The 22,134-nt window shown below is 51.3% G+C and overlaps 2 protein-coding genes across 2 annotated transcripts; one reads left to right on the top strand and one right to left on the bottom strand.

The window, feature by feature from the left end:
• Positions 1-9,050: 9,050 nt before the first annotated feature.
• On the top strand, positions 9,051-9,484 carry GAST (gastrin). The gene is made up of 2 exons (XM_016215055.1): positions 9,051-9,261; positions 9,381-9,484. The coding sequence occupies exons 1-2, from the start codon at positions 9,051-9,053 to the stop codon at positions 9,482-9,484; spliced, it is 315 nt and encodes a 104-aa protein (XP_016070541.1).
• A 5,014-nt stretch (positions 9,485-14,498) lies between these two features.
• On the bottom strand, positions 14,499-18,271 carry HAP1 (huntingtin associated protein 1). Its single transcript, XM_087826496.1, is given in 11 exon segments — positions 14,499-14,726; positions 14,729-14,807; positions 15,497-15,555; positions 15,558-15,673; positions 15,676-15,719; positions 16,116-16,228; positions 16,367-16,480; positions 16,895-16,952; positions 16,954-16,972; positions 17,898-18,135; positions 18,137-18,271. Coding segments are annotated over 11 exon segments (1,203 nt in total).
• Positions 18,272-22,134: the final 3,863 nt, after the last annotated feature.

Here is a 22,134-nt window from a genome sequence, read left to right as displayed (position 1 = left end):
AATTATTTCAAAATTAGCACATAACCTGAGGTTTTGGTGATTTCTTGCACTTTTTTTTTCTTTTTATGAGGTTTTCTGTTTTTTAAAAATTTCTTGCCCAGCCAGGTGTGGCTCAGCGGTTGAGCGTCAACCTAGGATCCGGGAGATCACAGTTTGATTCCCAGTCAGGGCACATGCCTGGTTGTGGGTTCAATCCCCATTGGGGGGGGGTGCAGGAGGCAGCTGATCAATGACTCTCTCATCACTGATGTTTCTATCTCTCTCTCCCTCTCCCTTCCTCTCTCTGAAATCAATAAAGACATATTAAAAAAAGAAAAATTCTTGCACTCTTAAATCCTAATTCAAATATTTATAAAACGCACTGTTCTTGGGGAGCTTGTTAAAAATTCAGATTGTGGATCCCACCCAGAACAGTTCTGCTCTCCTGGGTGTCAGCTGAATAATGGCCCAGTCTCACCTGTTTTTCAAGGGCCTGCAAAAATGTCTAAACTGAAAAGAAATGCATCATCTCTAAAATTTGGCCCAACAACTGCAAAATCAGAATGAATAACCGTTTAGTACTACAGAGGATTAACATTGGCAAAAACTGCAATATGATTCTTACACGACTGTATGTAAATGTAATCAAAGTTCTAGAGAAAGAACTTTTTTTTTTTTTTAATCCTCACCCAAGGATATGTTTTTATTGATTTTTAGAGCAATAGGAAGGGTGAGAAAGAGAAACAGTGTGAAAGAGAAACATCGATTGGCTGTTTCCTATACCACCCCGACCAGGGATCGAACCCGAAACCCAGGTATGTGCCCTGACCAGAAATCGAACCCAGAACCCCTTGACACATGAGGCGTAGCTCCAACCAACTGAGCCACCCAGCCAGGGCAAGAACATTATTTTAACAAAAGATAGATTTGTAAAATTTATAAACATCTTTTCAAAAATGTTACAAAACTCTATCTTCTGGTCTGTGGATGCATGCCACTCATTTGGTATGAAGTGTGATAGAGCCTCACACTAGAATGCCTGGCCTACAAACTCCAGGACATAGCCCTGGCGTTAGAGCCAGGGAATCTGGTACAGAAACTCTGATATGGGGCCTAGAAACCAGTGTTTTTAGCTAGCATCAGCCAATTCCTATGGGAGGGCCACAAACCACACTTGGGGAAAAAGTACTCTGAGTAATGGGGAGCTATTGAGGAAACCTGAGCAGGAAAGAAGCATTGTCAGAGCTAAACTTCAGGGAAAGTAATCAGAAGTATTGTATTTAAGATGGTTTGAAAACGGGGTGGTCAAGGGTCAGAATTTGGTTACCAGGATCTGAGAAACCAACCCCTGAAACTGAGATTTCGTGTGTAATGTACATGTGAACATTTACTTGTGAGACTGTCCATGGCTTTTATCAGATTCTTAAAAGAGCCCACAACCCAAAACAGTTAAGAATCACTAGTCTCTGATTTCCTCTCAAGGCTTACAAAGCCCCAGAGATTAACAAAGGTGTTCTAGGCCCATCATTACAAGCAGCAACAGTGCGTATTTCAATGTCGACTTTTAAAATTAATGACTATTTAAAAATATTTGTAAGTATCTCTAAAACCGACTGTGTGTTGGGTGAAAGATGCACACCCAGCAGCCAGACTCCACGATGCTCAGAAGCCGGAGCATGACTCACTTGCTCCATAGCCACTATCGCCCGCCATCGCCCAGCCACAGCAGTCTGATCGTTGCACAATTTAAATTGTCTTTAATCATAATCCTTTACGGTTAATTTATACCCAGAATGGATGATTGGTTAAAAACAGGAAACGTGCGAAACACAAGATATGTTGATGCGGAGCACAAACATGTCAGTCATTCTGTGTGTGTGTCAAGTCATTGATTCTCACTCCATTTCTGTGAAACGACAGAAGACGAACACAAGGACAAAGTCAGGTGCAGGAAGATGTGACTCACCTGGTCCCATGGTCCACATGGAGACAGAACTAAAGACAGCCATTCAGCATCACCTGGGAACTTGTTAGATGTGCAGAATATCAAACCCCTCCCCAGGCCTACTGAACCAACCTTTATTTTAGCAACCTGCGTTTTACAACGTTTGAGAAGCACCAGTTTGAACCATAAAGTCAGCAGACTTCATATTGTGATCTGCAAGCTGGTTAAAAAAAAAAAGTCTCATTATGACTTTTCATTTTTTATAAGTGCATTTTTCATTACAATGTTAGATCTGCATTGAAATGCATAAAAACAGTTGAAGTACAGAAAGCAATAGTCCTGGGACAATTGGATATCCACATGCAAAAGAATGAAGTTGGGCCTGTACAAAAATTAACTCAAAATGGATCACAGTCCTAAATATAAGAGCTAAAAATATAGAACTCTTAAAAGAAAATATGAGTTAATCTTCATGACCTTAGGTTAGGCAAAGCCTTCTTAGATTATGACAACAAAATCGCAAGTGGCAAAAAAAAAATAGATGAATCAGACTTCATCAAATTCTAAAACTTTTGTGCTTCAAAGGGCACTATCAAGAAAGTAAAAAGACAATCCCCCAACAGGAAAAAATATTTGCAAATCATGGATCTGATAAGGGACTTGGATTTAGAATATATGAAGAACTCTTACAACTCTTATTAGACGACCTAATTGAAAAATGGGCAGAGGATCTGAATAGACATTTTTCCAAAGAAGATAAACAAATGGCCACTGAGCACATGAAAAGATATTCAACATCATTAGCCACCAGGGAAACACAAATCAAAACTGCAGCGAGATACCGCTGGGATGACCAGCGTCAAAAAGACAGACGATAGCAATTTTTGGTGGAAGATGTGGAGAAATGAGAGCCCTCGGACATTGCTGGTAGAAGTGTAAAATGGTGCAACTGCTGAGGGAAACAGTCAAAAGTTCCTCAAAAAGTTAAACATAGAGTTACCATGTGATTCAGCAATTCCACTCCTAAGAATATCCTCAAGCAAATTAAGAACATACATTCACACAAGAACTTGTACAGTGTTCACAGCAGCATCGTTCACAATAGCCAAAGGCAGAGACAACCCAAACGTCCATCAGTTGATGAATGAATTAAAAAATTGTGGTATGCCCACACAATGGAATATTATTCAGCAGAAAATAAAAAGGAATGAAGTACTGATACATGCTACAACATGGATGAATCTTGAAAACATGCTAAATGAAAGAAGCCACACACACACATATATATAAAGGTCACATATTGAATGATCCCTTTTATATGGAATATTCAAAATAGGAGAATCCATAGAGACAAAGTGGATCGGTGGTTGCCCTTGCCACATGGCAGCACCTCTTTGGCTGGTGAACAGAAATGTCCTCTACCCTCTGGCAGGGACAGTGTGGAAGTAGGTGGATTTATAAATACAGGAGAACTTCAGCAAAGCCTGAAGAAACGTGCCATGCCTTCTCCCCTCCCTCAAATAGCTTTTCACAGTAGCCAGTGAGGTCACAGGCAAAATCAGCCATCAAAACCTCCCCCTCCCCCCCCATTTTTCCTTGCCCCCGCTGTCTGTCACTCCAACCTACCCCACTCATTGGCTCAGTAGATAACAGAGTGTAGGAAAGAGAAAGATCACCATAGAGGGAACAGGAAAGCAGCAAGAAGACTTTTTTTAATGCTGTGAAATCAAACTGCCCACGTTCAAGTCTCAGTTGTGCATCCGATGAGTTCTGTGTCCCGGGCAAAATCAAGGCGTTGAGTCTGGGATTTGATTCCACCCTACTTACAATAAGTTACCTTACTACTGATTCACCAATGTTGGCAGAAGGGACAAGACTCCTGGGTCAGAGACAAATAACTTTGTTACAGCCCAACTAGCAGCACAATTCACATCAATTCCTTTTACCCCCCAAGGTCCTGGGTGGTGACACAATACGGATCCACAATAGTTTTATCTCAGCTGAGGAACACTGAGCTTGGGGAATCTACTATTTTTATAGTCAGCAGTAGCAAGCCTGCTCTTTGTCCCAGAGGGAGACATTACCTCAGGCCTCAAGGCCACTCGCTTCAAACTCAACCCTGAGAAATAGGCCAGGTAGAGAGAGCTCATGACCTTGCATTCTGGGCATACAGGAACGCTCAAGGCCCATGGTGGACTGTTTCTGCCAGCAATCATCAGCCTCTCTGTGTCTCAGTTTCCTCGACTATAATCTAGGGGCAACAGTAGTGCCCTCCTTGTGGGGCTGTGGGGAGAAATATGAGACATAATGCATGTAAAGTGCTTACCATAGGAGCCTGGCCATAGAAGTGCTCCCTAAATTTTAATCACCATTATTAGGGGAAGTGGGAGGTGAAAACACGTTGTAGATGTCAGAAGGCTTACATGGAGGAGAGCTTCAAGGTTCCAGGGGCAAGGAGGAGGCTTCTCTGCTTACTTCCCACCTTCCTGCAATCATTCATGGCTTGTTAAGGTCATATCACACTGTCTCCCCTCCAAGAAAAGAGGAACAAAGATCTGCTTAATCAACATTGTGTCCCCAGGGTCAGCACAGTGCCTGGCACACAAAAAAGGCACTTAGAAATAAATTCTGAATGAATGAAAAAGTGAAGGCACAAGGTCTCTAAGCAAGCAGGAGGGTTTGGGATGAGAGGTCCTGGTGGAGGGACTGACCTTGAACAGGGCTATGCACCCTCCAGTGATGGACAAAAGGACAGAAAGGACTCAGACAGCTGTGGTCATGGCAAGGAGAGGGGGACTGACAGATCACCTTGGGGGTGAAGGGAGAAGTGATTCACAAGGTTGCCAGGCAACAACCCAGCTGCAGAATATCAATCTGCAGTGGGATCAACTGGCCACTTTCAGGAACTTTCCAGCGTACACGGAGAGGGAGACAGGCAAGGGTAGTGACATCCTCTGTCAGGAACTGGGGACCAGCCTGGCAGGTTCTGAAGCAGAAGAGGGGCAGCTATATGGGTGCATCCCACTGAAATGACAAACCATGAGCCAGGCTGGGAGGGAGGAAAGTGAGACCAGGAGGGGTAGGTGGGCTGTAAGGACCCAGGCAGGTAGAGGAACTGGAGCTCACAGGGAAGGTAGATTGAGCTTCTGGAGAGGTGGGACAGGACCTCCGGGTGAGGAGAAGCAGCAGTACTCAGAGCCCAAGGAGACTGACCAGGTTCACAGCTCCCTTGCCTCCTACCTGTGGGGCCTGGGGCAAGCACCTTCACCTGGCTGACCGTCACTTCCTCCACTCTAAAATGCACCTGTGTAAATACTTCTCTTACGTAGGTGCTTTTAGAATTATTTTCCCATTTAAAAAGCCACTATCTGACATGGCTAAACAAAATACTTTCCAATATTTTATTATAAAAATGTGCAAACACACTCTGGCTGGTGTTGCTCAGTGGTTTTAGCATCAGCCCAGGCACCAAAGGGTCATGGGTTTGATTCCCAGTCAGGGCCATGTACCTGGGTTGCAGGTTTGATCCCCAGCCTCAGTTGGGGCAAGTGCAGGAGGCAGCCAATCTCTGTGTTTCTCTCCCTACACACATACACACACATCCCCACACCTTCTACTCTCTGAAAAAAGCAATGAACGAAATATCCTCAGGTGAGAATTAAGAACACCAAAAAATTTTTTTAAATGTTCAAACATACAGAAAAGTTGAACTTTAATGTGGGGACTCATATGCCACCGCCTTACATTCATTTTCTATCGTTGCCCTAAAAATTACCACCAATTTAGGAGCTTCAGACAACACAAGTCCATTCTCTCACAGTCTGTAGGTCAGAAGTCCAGGCTCGGCGTGGCTCACTGGGCCAAAATCAAGGTGTGGCCACAGCTGCGTTCCTTCCTGAACACTCTGGGATGAATCTGCCTCCAAGCTCAGCTAGGCTGTCTGTGAACTCAGTTCTTTGTGGTTGTGGGGCCTCAGCTTCGGGCCCCTCTCAGCTTCTTACAGCCACCTGCACACCTGGTCCCGTTGCCCTCACCCTGCGATCTTCAATCCAGCAAGGGCAGGTGAAGTCTTTCTCATTCTCCGAAACTCTGACTCATCCTTCAACCACGTCACTTCTGCCTCTAAGCCAAAGAACATTCTCTGCTTCTATGGGCTCATCTGATTAAACTGGGCCTACTCAGATCATCCAGGACAAGCACTCTATTTTAAAGTCTATACCCTTAATTACATCTGCAAAGTAGCTTTTGCCATGTAACATCACATATTCACAGGCCCCATGGACTGAGGTGTGGACATCTTTGGGGGAGCATTATTCTGCCCACCACTACCGCCCCCTCCCCCCCATCCAGGAGAAGAAAGATCTCAGAATAGGCGGACAGAGACCTGAGATTGAAGCCCAGCTCTCCTTGGTCATGTGGACTCAGGACAGGGGTTGCTTCACCTGTCTGGGCCAGTTTCTTCATCTGTAGGATCGCAACACTAGCACTTGTGCCCTAGGATCATGGTAAAGAGCAATGGCATTCATTCATGCAAACATGCTTGGCACACAGCATTGTCATCACTGTGAGCACAGGTTAGGGTCTACAGGGAGGAGGAGGGGGCTGACCCCAGGGGCTGGGATCTGGTCTTCAACTTGGTAGACGCAGAAAATGAATTTCCTGGTCACCCGCAAGTCAAAGGGCTGGTTCCTGGATTCCACCCCCACCCAGCAGAATTCAAGTCTTGGGCTCTGGTACAACCAGGACTCTGCTGAAAGCTTATAATTTCCCGTTACCACAGCAACACGAACATCTCTTTTCCCCAGGATGTGAGCAGAGCTGCTCCCCACCCTTCCCCCCAAGCCCCCTCAAAGTCCCTTTTGTCTCTGAGATTCTGTGATTCAATTGTGAGCACCAACGCCCCGGCTGTTTTTGTCATTTTCATTTATTCCACCTGCTGAGTCACTGAGACCCGCCCTGGATTAGGATGGTTATTTGCCAGAACCTTCGGCCACTGGTTGCCATGGACACCTCACAGCCTGCTTCCTTCATCACTGGTCCATTCTCCACAAAGCGGGCTGTGAGCGTGGATACCGCAGCCCCTTATCTGGAACCCAAGGGGCCTCGAAACTCCTCCAGACAGGGAGGGGCCCTGATGACGCATGAACAAAAGCAAAACCTCTAGTCCCAACTGCAGAAAAAGAAAAAGCCTAGGGCTAGTGACTTCCGTCCAAACCAGGTCGAAGCAGCAGTTTATCAAAGAGGTCAACAAGTGTTCCATTTGGTTTTCTGGAACATCTTGGGCAAACCCTTTCGTTTCCTTGCTAACCATTTTAAGTCGCATTTTTATATTGAAAAGTGGTGAGTGCGTTATTTTTGCAGATGACTGTCTCCCCTTGAGCCTCGAGGTGCAGGAGCCTCAAGGAATTGGCTCTGGGTAGGGGGTTTGCAAGAGGTGGGGGTCGAGGGGCAGACCTGGGGAGATGCTGGGGTAGCTGCAAGCTAAAGCCAGCCCAGGGCAGAGGGCACAAGGAGAGGGGGCAATACTCAGGGGTTTCCAGGTAAGGGGTGAAGGAGGTTCAGAGCCAACCAGGACGCAGCCACTAGGCAGAGAGAGTGAGGCCATCAGCCCATGGCCCATTGCTCCTGATAACTACGGCACGTCCTGTTTGCAGAGGCCAGCAGAAGGGACAGGGGATCAATATGTCACTCTACATTCACACGGTTCCTGATCTTCAAACATCAGTATATGGTGAAATGTGCTTTCTCTGAATCTAAGGTCATTTGGTCCATCTGCTCCACCTGCCCCCCAAGTGGGAAATAGTCTGGGGGATAAGCACCAGGCCTCTGACCCTGAGGACATGGCAGGGATATTGTTCCTGACCCCAGGGAGCCTGTCTCCTGCTGGCCTTCATGCCCAGCTGAAGAACTGCCCCTGCCCTGCTCCTGCCCCTCACCATGACCTTCCCTTCCCCCCACATCCAGAGAACTGACTCTAAATGGCAGGGTGGGGCAGGGGTTCTTGTGCTGTGGGTGTCTGGCCTCATGGGAAAGGAGGGCAGGGAGGGGCCTTGAGGGCTTTATAAGGCAGGGCTGCAGCACCCAGCCCAGCAGAGGACTGAGAGGACCAGACCGACCTCAGCATCACCCGACTCCCAGCTCTGCAGGTGAGAGCACCCAGGAGGGGAGAGAGAGGCTGGGAAGAGGGTTGATGGGACCCCACACCGTCAAGGTACCAGGCTCGCATCTCGGAGTCTCCAGGGCTTGGACCCTTCCCTTAACCCAGGGTCGAACTAGGTCTGGGCACTAGGACCCACCCTGGCTTCCCAGCCCTTGCCTTCAAGTTAACCTGCTGCTTCACCCAGGGCCCAGCCCTGACCCTCTTACTTCATACTCACCCCAGCCCTGGGAGGTGAGACAAAGGCTAATCTCCCATTTCTCAGGTGAGAAAACTGAGACCCAGAGGGAGATGTGACCCAAATTATTGGGCAAGGCTAGGACTGGAACCCAGGGTTTCTGGACCCCATCTCAAACTCTTTCCTAGACCAGCACTATCTAGGACATTCCATGATGATGGTAATGCTCTGTATCTGGGCTGTCCGATACAGTATCCACCAGCCACACGTCACTGGAAATACGGCTAGTGCAAGGGAGGACCTTTTTATCTTAATTAATTTGAATGTAAAGAGCCACATGGGGCTAGTGGCTACCATATTGGACAACACACGTGGCTAGTGTTGGACACAGTGAATAGGTTTCAGGTCTCCCAAGAGATCCCATGTGGTATGTGATGCAGCTGAATGTATATGCTCCTTTGGTGTTACTTTCAAAGTCCACCTTAAATTACAAGACTGAAACCTCCACAGAGCTGCTCACATGGCCTTGAATTGCACATAACAGTTGAGAAACCATTCCTCTAGGTTTCAATTCCTCGAAGAGCAGAGTGGTCGCTGTAATTAGAGTAGATAAGGAGGAAAGGGGCAAGGCTTGGAGGCCAGAGAACTGGCAAGAACAGTCCACAAGTCCTCACAGAATTGCAGACCTGCCAGCAGGAAGGGGCCTGGAGTCCATGTGGTCCAGGCTCCTGACTCTGGGTGCCTGGAGTGCCCCACCTTTCAGCTCGGCCCTTCTGTCCTTTGCAGGCAAGATGCAGCGACTGTGTGTGTGCGCGCTGATCTTGGCACTGGCTCTGGCCACCTTCTCTGAAGCTTCTTGGAAGCCCCGCTCCCAACTGCAGGATGTACCTTCAGCTCCAGGGGCCAAGAGGGGCCTTGAGCCACAATGGCCAGACCAGCTGGGCCCAGCTTCTCACCACCAAAGGCAGCTAAGGTTCCAGGGTCCCCCACACCTGGTGGCAGGTAGGAGCTGCTGATGGCCGTCCCTGCTTGCTTACCTAGCCAGTCTTGGCCCTGACCTCAGTCCCAGAGGCTAGGTGTCCTTCCCCATCCTCACCTCCTCTCCCACCTCTGACCTTCAGACATGTCCAAGAAACAGGGGCCATGGCTGGAGGAAGAGGAAGATGCCTATGGATGGATGGACTTCGGCCGCCGCAGTGCTGAGGAAGGGGACCAGCATCCCTAGAACCGAGCTTCAGAGCCCAGTCACCTCCCAACCCAGCCAGGCCTCATGAAAAACCAACTCAAATAAACTAGCTTCCAATGGATCACATTGTGTTGAGTGTCATGGGGCAAGGGAGGGGAGTTGGGGATAGGGTTGAGGCAGGGAAGAGAGTTGAGCACCCCTCTAGGGGCAGGGAGCATGGCTCATCTTTCTTGGTATCCCCAAAGACTAACACCGAACAAGAATCTCCACATGTGTGGGGGAGAATAGCGGGTGGGGGTCACAACCTAGAAAGCTTTTCAAAAGACACGTCCAATCCTGACACCAACCTTTCAGTGCTCCCCATGGCACTTAGAGTAAAGTCTGTGCTCCTTGTCAAAGCTCTAAGAACCCATTTTCATGGCAGGTGATGTCATGCATTTCTTCGCCCCCCCCCCCCTTCCTTTCCCTAGGCAAAGGCACATGCTCTTTCCTGCTCAGAACCTTTGTCCTTGCTTCCCCCCACCCCCCAGATGTACCTGGCTCCTGGTTTCCTCCCCGGGTCTGATTGAAACGCCTCTTTCTAAGAGACCCACCCTTTCTGTTCTGAGGCCTCATGCACAGCCCCCATCATTGTCTGATTGCAGCACCGTATCTCCTGTAGGGCCCATTTGACAACCTGCAGTTGCTTTGTTTGACAGCTCATTGTCTGCCTCCCCCATCAGAAAGGAAACTCTGTCACAGTGGGGACTGTGTGTCCTCCTCCCTGCTGTATCCCCGTTGCCAAAAACAGGAGGTACCCAATAAATATTTGTCAAATGGGCAAGTGGCTGGCACAGGCACTTGTCGGTGTCTCACCCGCAGCCCCTCACGGTTCTCGCGTGTGTCTGTCGGCAGCACCCTCCGCAGCACATGCCACTCTCTGCCTAAGAGCTTTCCAAGTTCAAGGCAGGCTGGAAATGCAGGGGAAGTGGCGCCTCCAGGAGCATCTCTCAGTCCATGGCAGATGAGAGCTGGAGGAGAATTGCAGGGCAGACCCCAGGACTTTCTCTAAAAAGGTCAGATAGAAAATATTTTAGGCTTTGCAGGCCAAGAGGCAAAATCAAGAATATTGTGGAAGTATTCAAATAATCATTTAAAAGGTAATTATTTAAAATAGCCCTGTCTGGGGTAGCTCATTTGGTTAGAACATCTTCCAGATGTGTCAAGGTCAAGGGTTTGATCCTGCTCGGGGCACATACAAGAATCAACCAACGCATACATGGGCAAGTGGAGCAACAAATTAATGTTTCTCTCTTTCTCTCCCCCGCCCCTCTCAAATCAATCAATAAATTTTAAAAATTTTTAATAAAATGTAATTCTTTAAAATACAAAAACCATTTTTGCTTGCAGGCTGTATAACATCAGGTGATGGGAGAGATTTGGCCCATAGGTCATAGTTTGCTGACTTCTGTTCCAGAGCAAGTCATGCCATCTGCATCAGAGAATTACTGTTTAAAAAGCCACTCCTGGCTTGCTGCTGGGCCCTGGTGGGGAATGAGCCCTTGCTCATTGGACATTAGGTTACTATACAACCAGAGAGGCCTATCATGAGCTGGGTATTTTCAGACCTACCACATCACAAGGTTAGGTGGGCCAAGCAGAGATTCGGTTTAGGATACAAATGGTGCATTTGAGATTGGGCCTGAGAAGGGCCAGAGGACACAAACGAGTTAGTCACTCACCCTCCAAGGTACCTACATCTATTGCACCTCCCCTCATCTCACCCCCATGACCTCACTCCTTGTGGCCAACTCATATAGGAAGGAGAGCCCAGGCCTGGTTCACAAATGGGTAGGCTTGACATGTTAGTAAAAACTGAAAATGGACTGCTGCTGAATTATGGCCCACTCACGGGTGATCCCAAAAGACAGTGGTGAGGGACGATTCTTCCAGTGGGTGGAGTTTCAAGTAGTAGACCTGGTCATCAACTTGGTATGGAGGGAGAAGTGGCCTGGGGGAAGGGTATACACAGACTTCTGGACAGTGGTAGATGGCTCCCTGATTGGTCAGGGGACTTGTAGGAATGAGATTAGAAAATCAGAGACAAGTAGCGCAAGAGGCAAGTAGGTAGATCTACGGAGAAGGCACACGTGGATCTTTGTGTCTCACATGAAGGCTCACCTGAGAGCAGCCACCTCAACCAGGTGGGACAGGATGACTCATCCAATGAAGTCAGCCAGAGACAGTCTTAGGTCGCTCCACACTTGTAATACGGGCCCATGAATATAGTAACAATGGTGGTAGAGACAGATTATGAATGGGTCCAACATCCAGTCTAACTGCTCCCTCTGCTGAACATCTGACCCAGCAGAAGCAGAGACCAACTCTGAGCTCTTGATGTAGGATCATGACTCAAGGGGACCAACAAGCTACTCATTGGTAAATTGATTACATCAGATGTCTTCCATCCTACAAGGGGCATTGAACCATCCTTGTGGGGACTGATACATGTTCTAAGTATGAGTTTGCCCTCCCGTCTGCAGTGCCTCCACTGGCACCACAGAACTACAGCTCTAAGGATTTACAGTGTATGACTTTCATCACAAGATCCCGTAACACATGACCTCAGACAAGGGAACTGCTTTATAGTGAAAGAGGTGTAGCAATGAGCAATGGGATCCACTTGTCCTACCATATAGCGTGTTACCCAGAAACTGCGGGCCTGACAGAAAATTGGAATTAAAATGTGCAGCTAATCAGTTGGCTAGAGCATTGCCCTGACACACCAAGGTTGTGGGTTTGATCCCCAGTCAGGGCACATACAGAAAGAACCAATGAACACATAAATAAGAACAACAAATCTCTCTCTCTCTCTCCCTTCCTCTTGCTCTTTAAAATCAATTTAAAAAACTAATAAATCAGAGTTCACCAAAATTAAAAAACTTTTTAAAAATAAATAACTAAAAATAAAATGTGCAGCTAAGACACTAACTCAGGCATGCACCCTGGGGATTGGGATGAAGTATATACTTTATTTATTTATTTATATTTATTTATTTATTTATTTTTAATCTTCAGCCGAAGAATATTTTTTCCATCGCTTTTCAGAGAGAGTGGAAGGGAGAGAGAGGGAGAGAATCATCGATGTGAGAGAGACACATCAATTGGTTGCCTCCAGCCCGGTGTCAAGCCTGCAACCGAGATACATGCCCATGGCCAGAATCGAATCCAGGACCCCTCAGTCCTTAGGCTGACTCTTTAACCACTGAGCCAAACCCACTAGGGCTATACTTTGAACCAGTGGTTATTATACAGTGCTGTGTCCCTGACAGCCAGACACCCGGGCCCAGGCACCAGGGGGTAGAGTGGAAGTGGCCCCTATCACCTTCACTGCCAGGGGGTCACCTCAGGAATTTGTGCTTCCTGTCCTCTCAATTCTAGACACTTCCGGACTAGAAATCCTGGTTCCTGGGGGAGGAGGCTTCTACTCTAGATTCCCCTAAACCCTAAAGGTACAGCTGCTGCCTGGCCATGTTTGGCTCTTCGTGCCATTAGAACAGCAATCAAAGAAAAGTCAATTACTATCAGAGGTTATTGACCTTGATTAGCATGAGGAGCTAGGAGCACTGCCTCACAATGGGAGGAGGAAGGAGTGTTTAGGGTCTGGAATGAGGTGTCACACTGGGGTGCCTCTTGGGACCTCCTGCCTGGTGATAACCATAAACAGGAAATTGCTGCAACAACAGCCCAACAAGGGCTTGGTGATGAAGGGTTCAGACCTCTCAGGAATGAAGGTCTAGGTTATTTCAAGGGAAAAGCAACCCAGACCAGCTGGCCAAGGATGAGGGGAGTATAGGAAGAGTGTTGCAGGACAAAGCTGAGAAATAGCATTTAGGGCATTAGGACTGATTGCAGCAGTGGAATCACAGCTTATACCATTCGCCCTCCAGTCGTAAATTTTTATTTTAAGATTTTGTCACCAGCCAGCATATTAGAGAAGCAATGCCAGGCCAGAGTAAACTCCACAATAGAACCTGATTGGTACAAGGGGTAGACTGTAACAGACACCACGGTGCCTTGCCCATTTCCTTGGCACTCACCAATCTGGTAGGTACTGACTATGTTCTGCTACAAGCACGCTGTTCCAAGTCTGCTTCGGGGGGACCTCTACTTAAAACAATGGGTGACTCACTCCTGCTTCACCCTTCGAGGCCAAGCACTGGGTCAGAGTCCCTGGAGCACAAAGGACCTGGGAGGGAGCCTGTGCAAGCATGGGCTCGGGAGGCCCGAGGGCTCGGGTTCAAATCCTGACTCCACAACCAGCTGTTAGACTCTTGGGAGGGTCACTTAACTTCCCTAGGCTTGTTTCCTCATCTGACAACCACCACTCCACAAGGGTTGTTGATATGACTAACTAATGTATTTAATCAAACCTCTTGGCACATCATTCAACATTGGAGCCCACCCTCTCTCCACAACTTTGCCCCACCAGAGCACATACACACTCACATACACACTCATGCACACACACTCCCTAAAAAAGATGTCTGGAAGCTGGGCCAGATAGCACACAGGTATTTTATTTCCTGCACCGGCACATACACAGGCTGAGAAGCAACGGGAGACTGAGAAGCTCTGCAGGGGAGCAGGACAGATACCAGTGGGGGTCCTGAGCCCCTGACTCCAGCTGTTTATGAGTAAAGGGTGGAAAATGGGAGAACATCTGGAAGGAGAAAACAAGGGCACTGAGGAAGGCCAGTGGGAGAGAGTGGCTGGGCCTTGGGCAGGAGCCTAGGCACTCACAGACCAAGGCAGGGAGGTGAGGGGAGGGCACACCGCTGGGCAGAGGGACTCCTCACCCACACATAGAAACACCCTGGTTACAAACAGTAATTAGGGACTAAAAAGAAAGGGCCAAGAATGGGGGTCCTTGAAAGTCAACAAGTACTCAGGAGCCACCTTTAACTTGGGGGTCGGGGAATGAAGGGCACGTTGTTAGGAAGGTACTCAGAACAACTTCCTGCTCCCAGGGCCTGCACCCTACCCCCAGCTCAGAGCTGGGTCTGGCAGCTAGCTAGAGGGCCTCCCCTTGGGCTTCTTCCGCCCCTGAGGCCACCATGTGATCCAGGGCCAGCAGCCACAGCTTTTGCACCAGCTGCAGAAGGAGGGCCGGGTTTCCTTCAGCCAGAAGAGGGTCAAGGCTTGGGACCTCCTGCTCTGGCCCAGGTTCATCAGGACAGAGGGTGGGCTAGAGACAGACAGGGGGCCCCATTTCAGAGGATGGGAAGGAGGGTCTAGGGGGGTTGGGACTTGGCCAGGCAGCGGAAGGAGGAGCCTCAGGCTGTCTGTGGGGCCTCTGCAGGCTGCTGGAAAACAGCAAAGCCTGGAATAGAAGAGGGTGGGTGTGAACTGGGGGCCTGAAGACCACAGGCCTGGCCTGGGCAGTGGGCAGAGGCTGGGGCCTGGGCAGCTGTATCAGAAAAGAGCACCATTGATAGCTATGCAGGCTGCCCACTGCCCAGCCATAGAGGTCACCATTCAGTTTACAACCTGCACAACCTTCCCTAGTGACCCTGATGAGGCCACCAGTGATGATCAAACCACTGAGTGGGGACAAGACAGAAATAATGGTGAGGCTGCCAACAGGTTGTAAACTTCACGGCTGACCCAGCAGGCCAGGCAGACATCCAGACAGGGTCAGGACAGGGTCAGAGGGGAGGGATGGGCCAGGGAAGACATTATGGCATGATAGTGAAGAGATAGGGCTCAGATCCACTCTAGCTGTGTGACTTTGAATGAGTTACTTTCCCTCTCTGAACCTCAATCTCTTCACCAAATAAATGGAGATGATAGTTCCTACCCACGGGGGTGTGAAGATTAAAGAAGATAACATGTCGATAAATCATCTTTGATATCTCTGTGAGCCCCTTGAAGGCAGGGCTCACACGGCCCTGCATATAGCCTGTACTCAGTAGGAACAGATCCCCAACCTTAGGGGCTTCTAGTTGGGGAAAGGACAACCTGGCCCACCCCATCACCCTGTAGGAGACCCTAGCCCACCTTCAGACTCACCCGGAGGACTGGTCCGACTGTGGTCCCTGCTGGTGGAAGCCTTTGTCCCAGTGGCCTGGCGGCCCCAGAAGGCCCCTCTTCCTCCCAGGCCACGGGAGGGTGGTTGGCTCTGTCCTCCTCCAGCCTCCGAAAGTCCTGGGTCTGCACCCCAGGCTGCTGCCCCATGATCCTGCCCTCATGTTTGTTTTGGCTTGCTGCTGCCACTGCTGCAGGGTTGGGGAGCCTTGAGAATGGGGGAGGTAGGGGGAGGGACAGGGAAAGGGTGTGGGCAGAGACAGGAAGCTGAGACGCAGTGGGGAGCTACAGTCTGGGCCCTGACCCCCAGCCCAGCCCCCAGGAGAAAAGGGAGTGGAGATCCTATGCAAATTCCATGTAAATAAGCACTGGGGCCACAGTTCTAGCTGAGGGGGACTTGAGGTGCCTATGCAAATGATATACAAAGTCCAAGCAAATCAGCGCACTGGGTTGGGCCAGGCTGGGGGAAGTGAGCACTTGGGGGCACCTACCCTCACCTTTCATCGGCCCCAGCACCCTGATGCAGGTACAATGCCCGAACACGTCCCTGTTGGCAAACAAGCAAACAGGTTGTCCAGATGCGGTGTAAAGACAGGACACTCACGGCGCTGGGACTTCACAGGGGTGACCGTGCTGCTGCTCCTCCTCTTCCTCCCCAGTCTGAGTAGAGCTGAAGGAGGTCATCTGCAAGCTCACCTGATGTCTAAGGTGTAAAACCTGGCAGAGGGAGAGGGGCCTTGGGTCAGCTCGGGGCAGGGGCAGGGGCAAGGGCAGGTGCAGGCCCTGGCACAAGCGGACATAGGTAGGCCTGAGAGGGGCACCCCTTACCTCCTCCGCCCTGCCCTGCCCTGTTACCTCCTCCCTGGCTGAGCCCAGCATGGCTTCCAGCTTGCTGTTCTCCATCAGAACACTATTCTGCTTTGCCAGGGACCGGCCCATGCAATCTGCTGCACTCAGGTCCCGCTCTCTCTGCAGAGGGACCCCCATCCATGGGAAATAAGTTCCTGGTTTCCAAGATCTCCTAAGCAGATGGGAGAAGCCAGGGAAGACACAGGGTCAGAGGGAAGCTGGGCCACTAGGGGAAACTCCCCCCCCCCCCCAGTTCTCCGAAGTACTAGGCAAGAGTCTGTCCTTCACCGGCTGTGGGGCCTGACTCGGTTTCCCCTTATGGAAAAAGAGCAGATCAGACCAGATGGCCCTAAGAGCTCTTCCAGCCTGGATGTCTTACACCTACCTGCCTTTCATAAGAGGGACTCCCAGCTTGGCCCCCAGAGAGGTAGCCAAGCAGGAAATAGACAAGACTCCTACAGCTACAGGGCAGAATTAAAGCAGGGGGCCTGGCTAAAGCCTGGGTGGCTGGCTGGGATAGGGAAGGAAGCACACCTCCTCTAGCAAATTTAGCATCTCTCTGACATCCTCTTGGGTGATCTCCTTGACTGACGGGTCGGTCAGGACACAGCGCTGCAAGAGAAAGTGGAGCTGCGGATCAGGAAAAAGGGGACGTTTCCTGCACCCACTGTTTCCTGCCCTATTAGCAACAGGGGAGAAGCCTGAGCTTCCTTCCTGCCATTATTCTCTCCGTTCCCCCCAGTACTCAGTACTCCACTCCCTGCTCCCAGGGCCAACTGGACTTTTTCTTTTTTTTCCCCCTGGAGGGGCCTGAGTGAGCTAACCAGATCACAGCCCTCCAGGCTCGGGTGGAAATGGGCTCTCCGGACACCTGGGCCCCTGGCACTAGCAGAAGGAGGCAGCTGGCAGAAGCACCGACTCACCACCCCTTATGAAGGGCAGCCTTGGCCAGCTCGCTGGAGCCTCCTGGGTCATAAAAACAGGCGCAGTCACCCACCCTGCACCTGTTGCGCGCGCGGAGAGGAGAGGGAAAGAGACTTCTTCGGCGCTGGAGTAGGGGCACCTGAGCCTCTAGACCCAATCCAGAGACCTCCGGAGACCCGGAGAGGGGCGCGAGGGGACAGAAGGGGCAGAGTCTGCCTGAGGCCCCGCCCAGCCCCGCTGGGAGCGGTGGGGGAGAACCGCACCTTGACCCCTCCTCAGCCAAGAGGTGGGCAAACCCCCCTGCGCAGGCTCCGAGCGCGCCCCGCTGCGCCCCGCCCCCCGCAGCCCCCGCCCCTCCCCCGGCTCCCCCGCAGCCCGGGACCTGGGCCGCAGAGCGCGCAGACCTGCCGCAGCTACAGGCGCGCGGAGGGGAGCGGGGAGCGCGCGGGCCCCGGAACCTGACCCACCCACGGAAATCGGGGACCGAGAGGAGGGGAGGAGGTTTTGGGAAGAGGCAACCGGATAGGTGCTGCAGGCAGTGACATCGCGTGGGTGCGTGGGTGGGTGGGTGGAGGAGTGGGACTGAGTACCAGAGGGGGCAGAGCGCCTGTACCCGGCGGAGCCCCCTCCTCCCTGGAGCTGCCTAGCGTCTTCCAGATGTCCGCTGCTTTTCCAGCCTCCAGGCCAGTGGCCCGGGGACCCAAAGGCCCTTGGAATGTGAAGTGGGTCCACGGCGCGTCCGAGTGGCCGGGCACAGGCTGGGCATTCCCCTGGACGGCCGAGAATGCGGACGCGCTTTGGGGTCCCGCCTCGAACCCAGCCTCAGAGGCCCGGCAAGCTTCGGCTGGGGGGTCCCAAGACAGATGGGGATCCCGAACCTGCTCCCTGTCCCTCCGCGGGAGCCTGCTGGGGGGCGAGTTCAGGCTCGGCGGAGGGCTCTGGAGCGGGACTGGCTGCGGGCGGGGATGCACCCGGGCCCGGGCCCATCCCCGGTGCATCCCAGCCCCGACTCTTTCCGGCGCATCTGGGGTCCTCTCAGGGCGGCCGCAGCTCAGCTCGGCCTTTACAACTTGCGCCTGGCTAGGTGCCCGCCGGACCCGACCAGACACGAGCGGGAGGTGGTGGCCGAGGAGGAACTAGGGGTGTCCAGGACCCGGGGGGCTAGCTGATGGTGGCGGAGCAGGGCAAAAAAAAAATAAGAGAAGAGCCAGAAGACTCGTTCCAGCTGGTTCCGTGGGCTCGGTCTTGAGGGCAGGGCTTCCCCCTCCCCTCTCCACCTCCGGAGAATGGTTCTGCCTTAGCTGGGGGCGCCCCTCCCTCCACTCTCCTCGGGGTTTAGGCTGCCTTCCCTGGAGTTGGCTTGTGAGTTCGGGCAACATTGTGTCTTTCCCCAACGGTCGGAAGATCAGCTTTCCCCAAGCTCCAGACGGTCCCCACGCGCTGTCCGGTTTGGCGCGTCCCCCGCCCCCTAATTCTCGCGCTCACGCCTGCGCGCTCCTGCCGCTCCGCAGCCCTCTTTCTTACTTCTCAGCTGGCCTTGTTGCCCTTCCTCCAGCTTTACCTCCAGGCCGCATTCACTTCGCCCACCTCTTTCCACCCTGACAAACACCCGTTCTTCCCGGAGACCCCGCTTGGACGTCTCCCCGTGAAGACTCCTCGGACCCCGTCCCCCACCGCCCCAGAGCATCCCTTATCCCCTGGGGTGGCCGGCAGTGGTCGGAGTGTGCCTGCCTCCAAGGCCAGACCTGCACCCCTTCCGCGCAGGGAGCGCGTCCCTCTGTTCAGAGCACCTGAGGGATACCCACGGAGTCACCACCACCGTAAACCCTGAATGAACTGTGTGGGCTGCAGAGAAGTCCCGGGGCCATTTCTGTGCCTTGGGACTGGAGCAACCTACAGGCCAAAAAGAGATGGCTGAGGCACTGATTCTTTTAAAACCTTGGGATGGTTATCGGTGCCCCGCTTCCCATCTTTTCAATACCCAGTCAGTCACCAAGCCTGGCTTAATTTACCTCCTAAATATTCCTGGTGCCTCTTCTTTTCAGCCCTGCTGCTGTTCTGAGGCCGCATCCTCTCTCAGTGCGATACTCTCCTCCCCCCACCCTGCATCCATGTGAATCCATCTCTAATCCATTCCTCTCACTCATACTCCTATCTAGCCTAAGAAATTCCAGGAGCCCAGGACAGGGGCCCAAGGTCTGCACCTGAGACAGAGGCTTCTAAGGCTGACCAGGTGTCTTGGCAGCCAGGTGTCCATGACACGGCACGGAGCAAGAGACACAACCCGGGGAAGGGGATCAGAGTGCCCTGGCCACCAGCTCTCCAGGGAAGCATTGTGATAAGAATGTTCCCTCTTGGTGCCGTCCATTTCATGGGTTTTGATAAACGTATAATGACATGTATCCGGCATTATAGTATCGTACAGGTTAGCTTCACTGCCCTAAAGATTCTGCGTCCCACCTACTCATCCCTCCCTCCCCCCAACCCCTGGCCACCACTGGTCTTTTTTCTCTCATAGTTTTGCTGCTTCCAGTGTCATATAGTTAAAGTCAAATAACATGCAGCCTTTTCAGATTGAGTTCTTTCCCTTAGTAATATGCATTTAAGGTCCTTCCATGTCTTTTCATGACTTGGTAGTTCATTTCTTGTTAGTGCTGAATAAGATCATCTGGATGGACCATGGTTCATTTATCTCTTCACCTACTGGTGTCCTTACGTTCTTGAAAAGAGCTCTTATCTTTTACAGATAGAGCTTTCGTATGTGAAATTATGTCTGAGATTTGCTTCAAAATAACGTGGGAGAGGGAGGCAGGTGGGGACATAGATGAAACAAGTTTGGCCGTGAGTTCATGCCTGTTGAAGTTGAGAGATAGATACAGGAGAATCATAATACTGTTCTACCTCTCTTGTGTATTTTTTTAAAAATATATCTTTATTGACTTCAGAGAGAGGATGGGAGAGGGAAAGAGAGAGACACAGAAACATCAATGATGAGAGAATCATTGATCAGCTGCCTCCTGCACGCCCCTGACTGGGGATCAAGCCCGCAACCCGGGCATGTGCCCTGACCCGAAATCAAACCGCGATCTCCTGGATCCTAGATTGATGCTCAACCTCTGAGCCACGCCTCACTGGGCTCTCTTGTGTACTTTTTAAGTTTTCCATAATAAAAAGTCATTTTTAAAGTAGTAACACAGAGACACACATTACCCCCTGACAACTCCCCATCCTCTACGAGGAGAGCTGAAAATCAGCTGTCAGCCTCTCCTCTTCCAATCTTACATAGTTTTACTGTCATCATGCCAATAAAAGTCCAACGTGTTGGCGCCACATTCCTGCTCTTCCTGTTTGGGTGTCACATCTCCCCCACCTGCCCCTCTGCCATCCCCTGCCTCCCCTCCACTCCAGCCACACGGGACTCCCCACTCTTGGAAAGCATCATACTTTCATTCATTCATGAAACTGAAGCTCTGTCTAGTGGCTCTCTGCTAGCCCCCAGCTTCCAGTTTCCTGGACGGTCTCACTGTGTCTTGGACAGCTCTGTGGCTCCAACACAGAACAGGACATACAGTAGAGGGCTATTCAATTCCTGATGAATAGATGTTTGCTGAATTGGATTTTACCTGCTTGTGAGAAAGCAGCCCTGAAGTCCCTGGGAAGTTTGGGGTAAAGAAGAAGGAAATGAAATGGAGAAGACACAGAGAGATGAAGGAGACCCTCCATGTTTCAAGTTGATGGCACCATCTAGGTCTGGCCACTGGCTCCCAGCAACTCCAGTTGCAGCCACCAGAGGGCAGTGCCAGCCCACATACCACCACCCTCCAGCACGCTTATCTGCAGGGTTAGTCACCCCACAAAAGAGACAGAGCAGGCAAAGTGACCCATTTTACAGATAGAGAAACCAAGGCTCAGACCCTGGGTCATTCTTCAAGTAAACATTTTGGCCCAGGTGATAGATGTGTGCCCACAGCCCAGAAGGCCCAGCAAGCACCTCTGGAGTGATGGGTATCTTTCAATCGTGTTCCCCTTCCCATCTTGCTGCTGCTGCTCTCACCCTGCGCCTCCTGCCCTCCCTCCCAACAGTACCCTTCAACTCCTGCTGGACCAGAGTAAGGACAGAAGGAGGCACACTCTCAGCAGGCTCTGAAGACAGGCAGCCCCCCTCACACACACCAGAGCCATGAACTTGGGGCACAGTCACTCTGATGCTTATCCTTGGGCTCCACACATTCAGCTCAGGTCCCCTCCCTGGCCCAACCTTGGAAAAAGTCACCTGGGACAGGGTACCCCATGGTAACAGTTCCTGAGGGTCAGTGCCAGGGATCTGAGCAGGGCCAGGCACCAGAACTACCTTCTGCATCTGACTGGGGAGCAGGACAGAGAGGGTATCCTGAACGGGGGACAGGTGAGACTACCCCCCCCCACACACACACACACACAGGCCTCAGGGGAGCCCTCCTCCCTCTCCTGGTCCCTCTTCCACCACCTACCCCAGCACCTAGGCTCCTCCCTTCTTTCCTTTATTCCCTCTCTCAGGACCCTGGCCAGATTCTGGGGGCACTAAGCCCTTCTGAGCCTTTCCCCTGGCCTAGGACAAGGAATGGGATGTGTTGGGGACCTGAGCCTCTCAGCCTGCTGTTTTCTGTTTTCTAGGGCCCCCTGGCCGGGACAGGGAAGGAAGAGAAGCAAGGAGAGGGCAGAGCGGGTTACCTGGGTGATGGTAAGGGGGGGGTTCCAGTGGGGGTGGCCAGGATCTTAGGGAGAGAGCAATACCCTCCACTCTGACCCAACCATGGTCTCTCTCACCTGGAGGCTATTGTCCTTAAGGAACCCATTATTTCAAGAAGGGG

This window comes from Miniopterus natalensis, chromosome 17 (assembly GCF_054644295.1).
Source record: "Miniopterus natalensis isolate mMinNat1 chromosome 17, mMinNat1.hap1, whole genome shotgun sequence".
Lineage (NCBI taxonomy): Eukaryota > Metazoa > Chordata > Mammalia > Chiroptera > Miniopteridae > Miniopterus > Miniopterus natalensis.
Note: the sequence above shows the minus strand (reverse complement) of the source record. Positions and strands in the feature narration are given on the sequence as shown.

Bases quoted from the DNA above. Each gene is read 5' to 3' on its own strand.
- GAST (XM_016215055.1), top strand. From the start codon at position 9,051: ATGCAGCGACTGTGTGTGTGCGCGCTGATCTTGGCACTGGCTCTGGCC. The intron at 9,262-9,380 runs GTAGGAGCTGCT...TCTGACCTTCAG, and splicing joins TCCCCCACACCTGGTGGCAG to ACATGTCCAAGAAACAGGGG.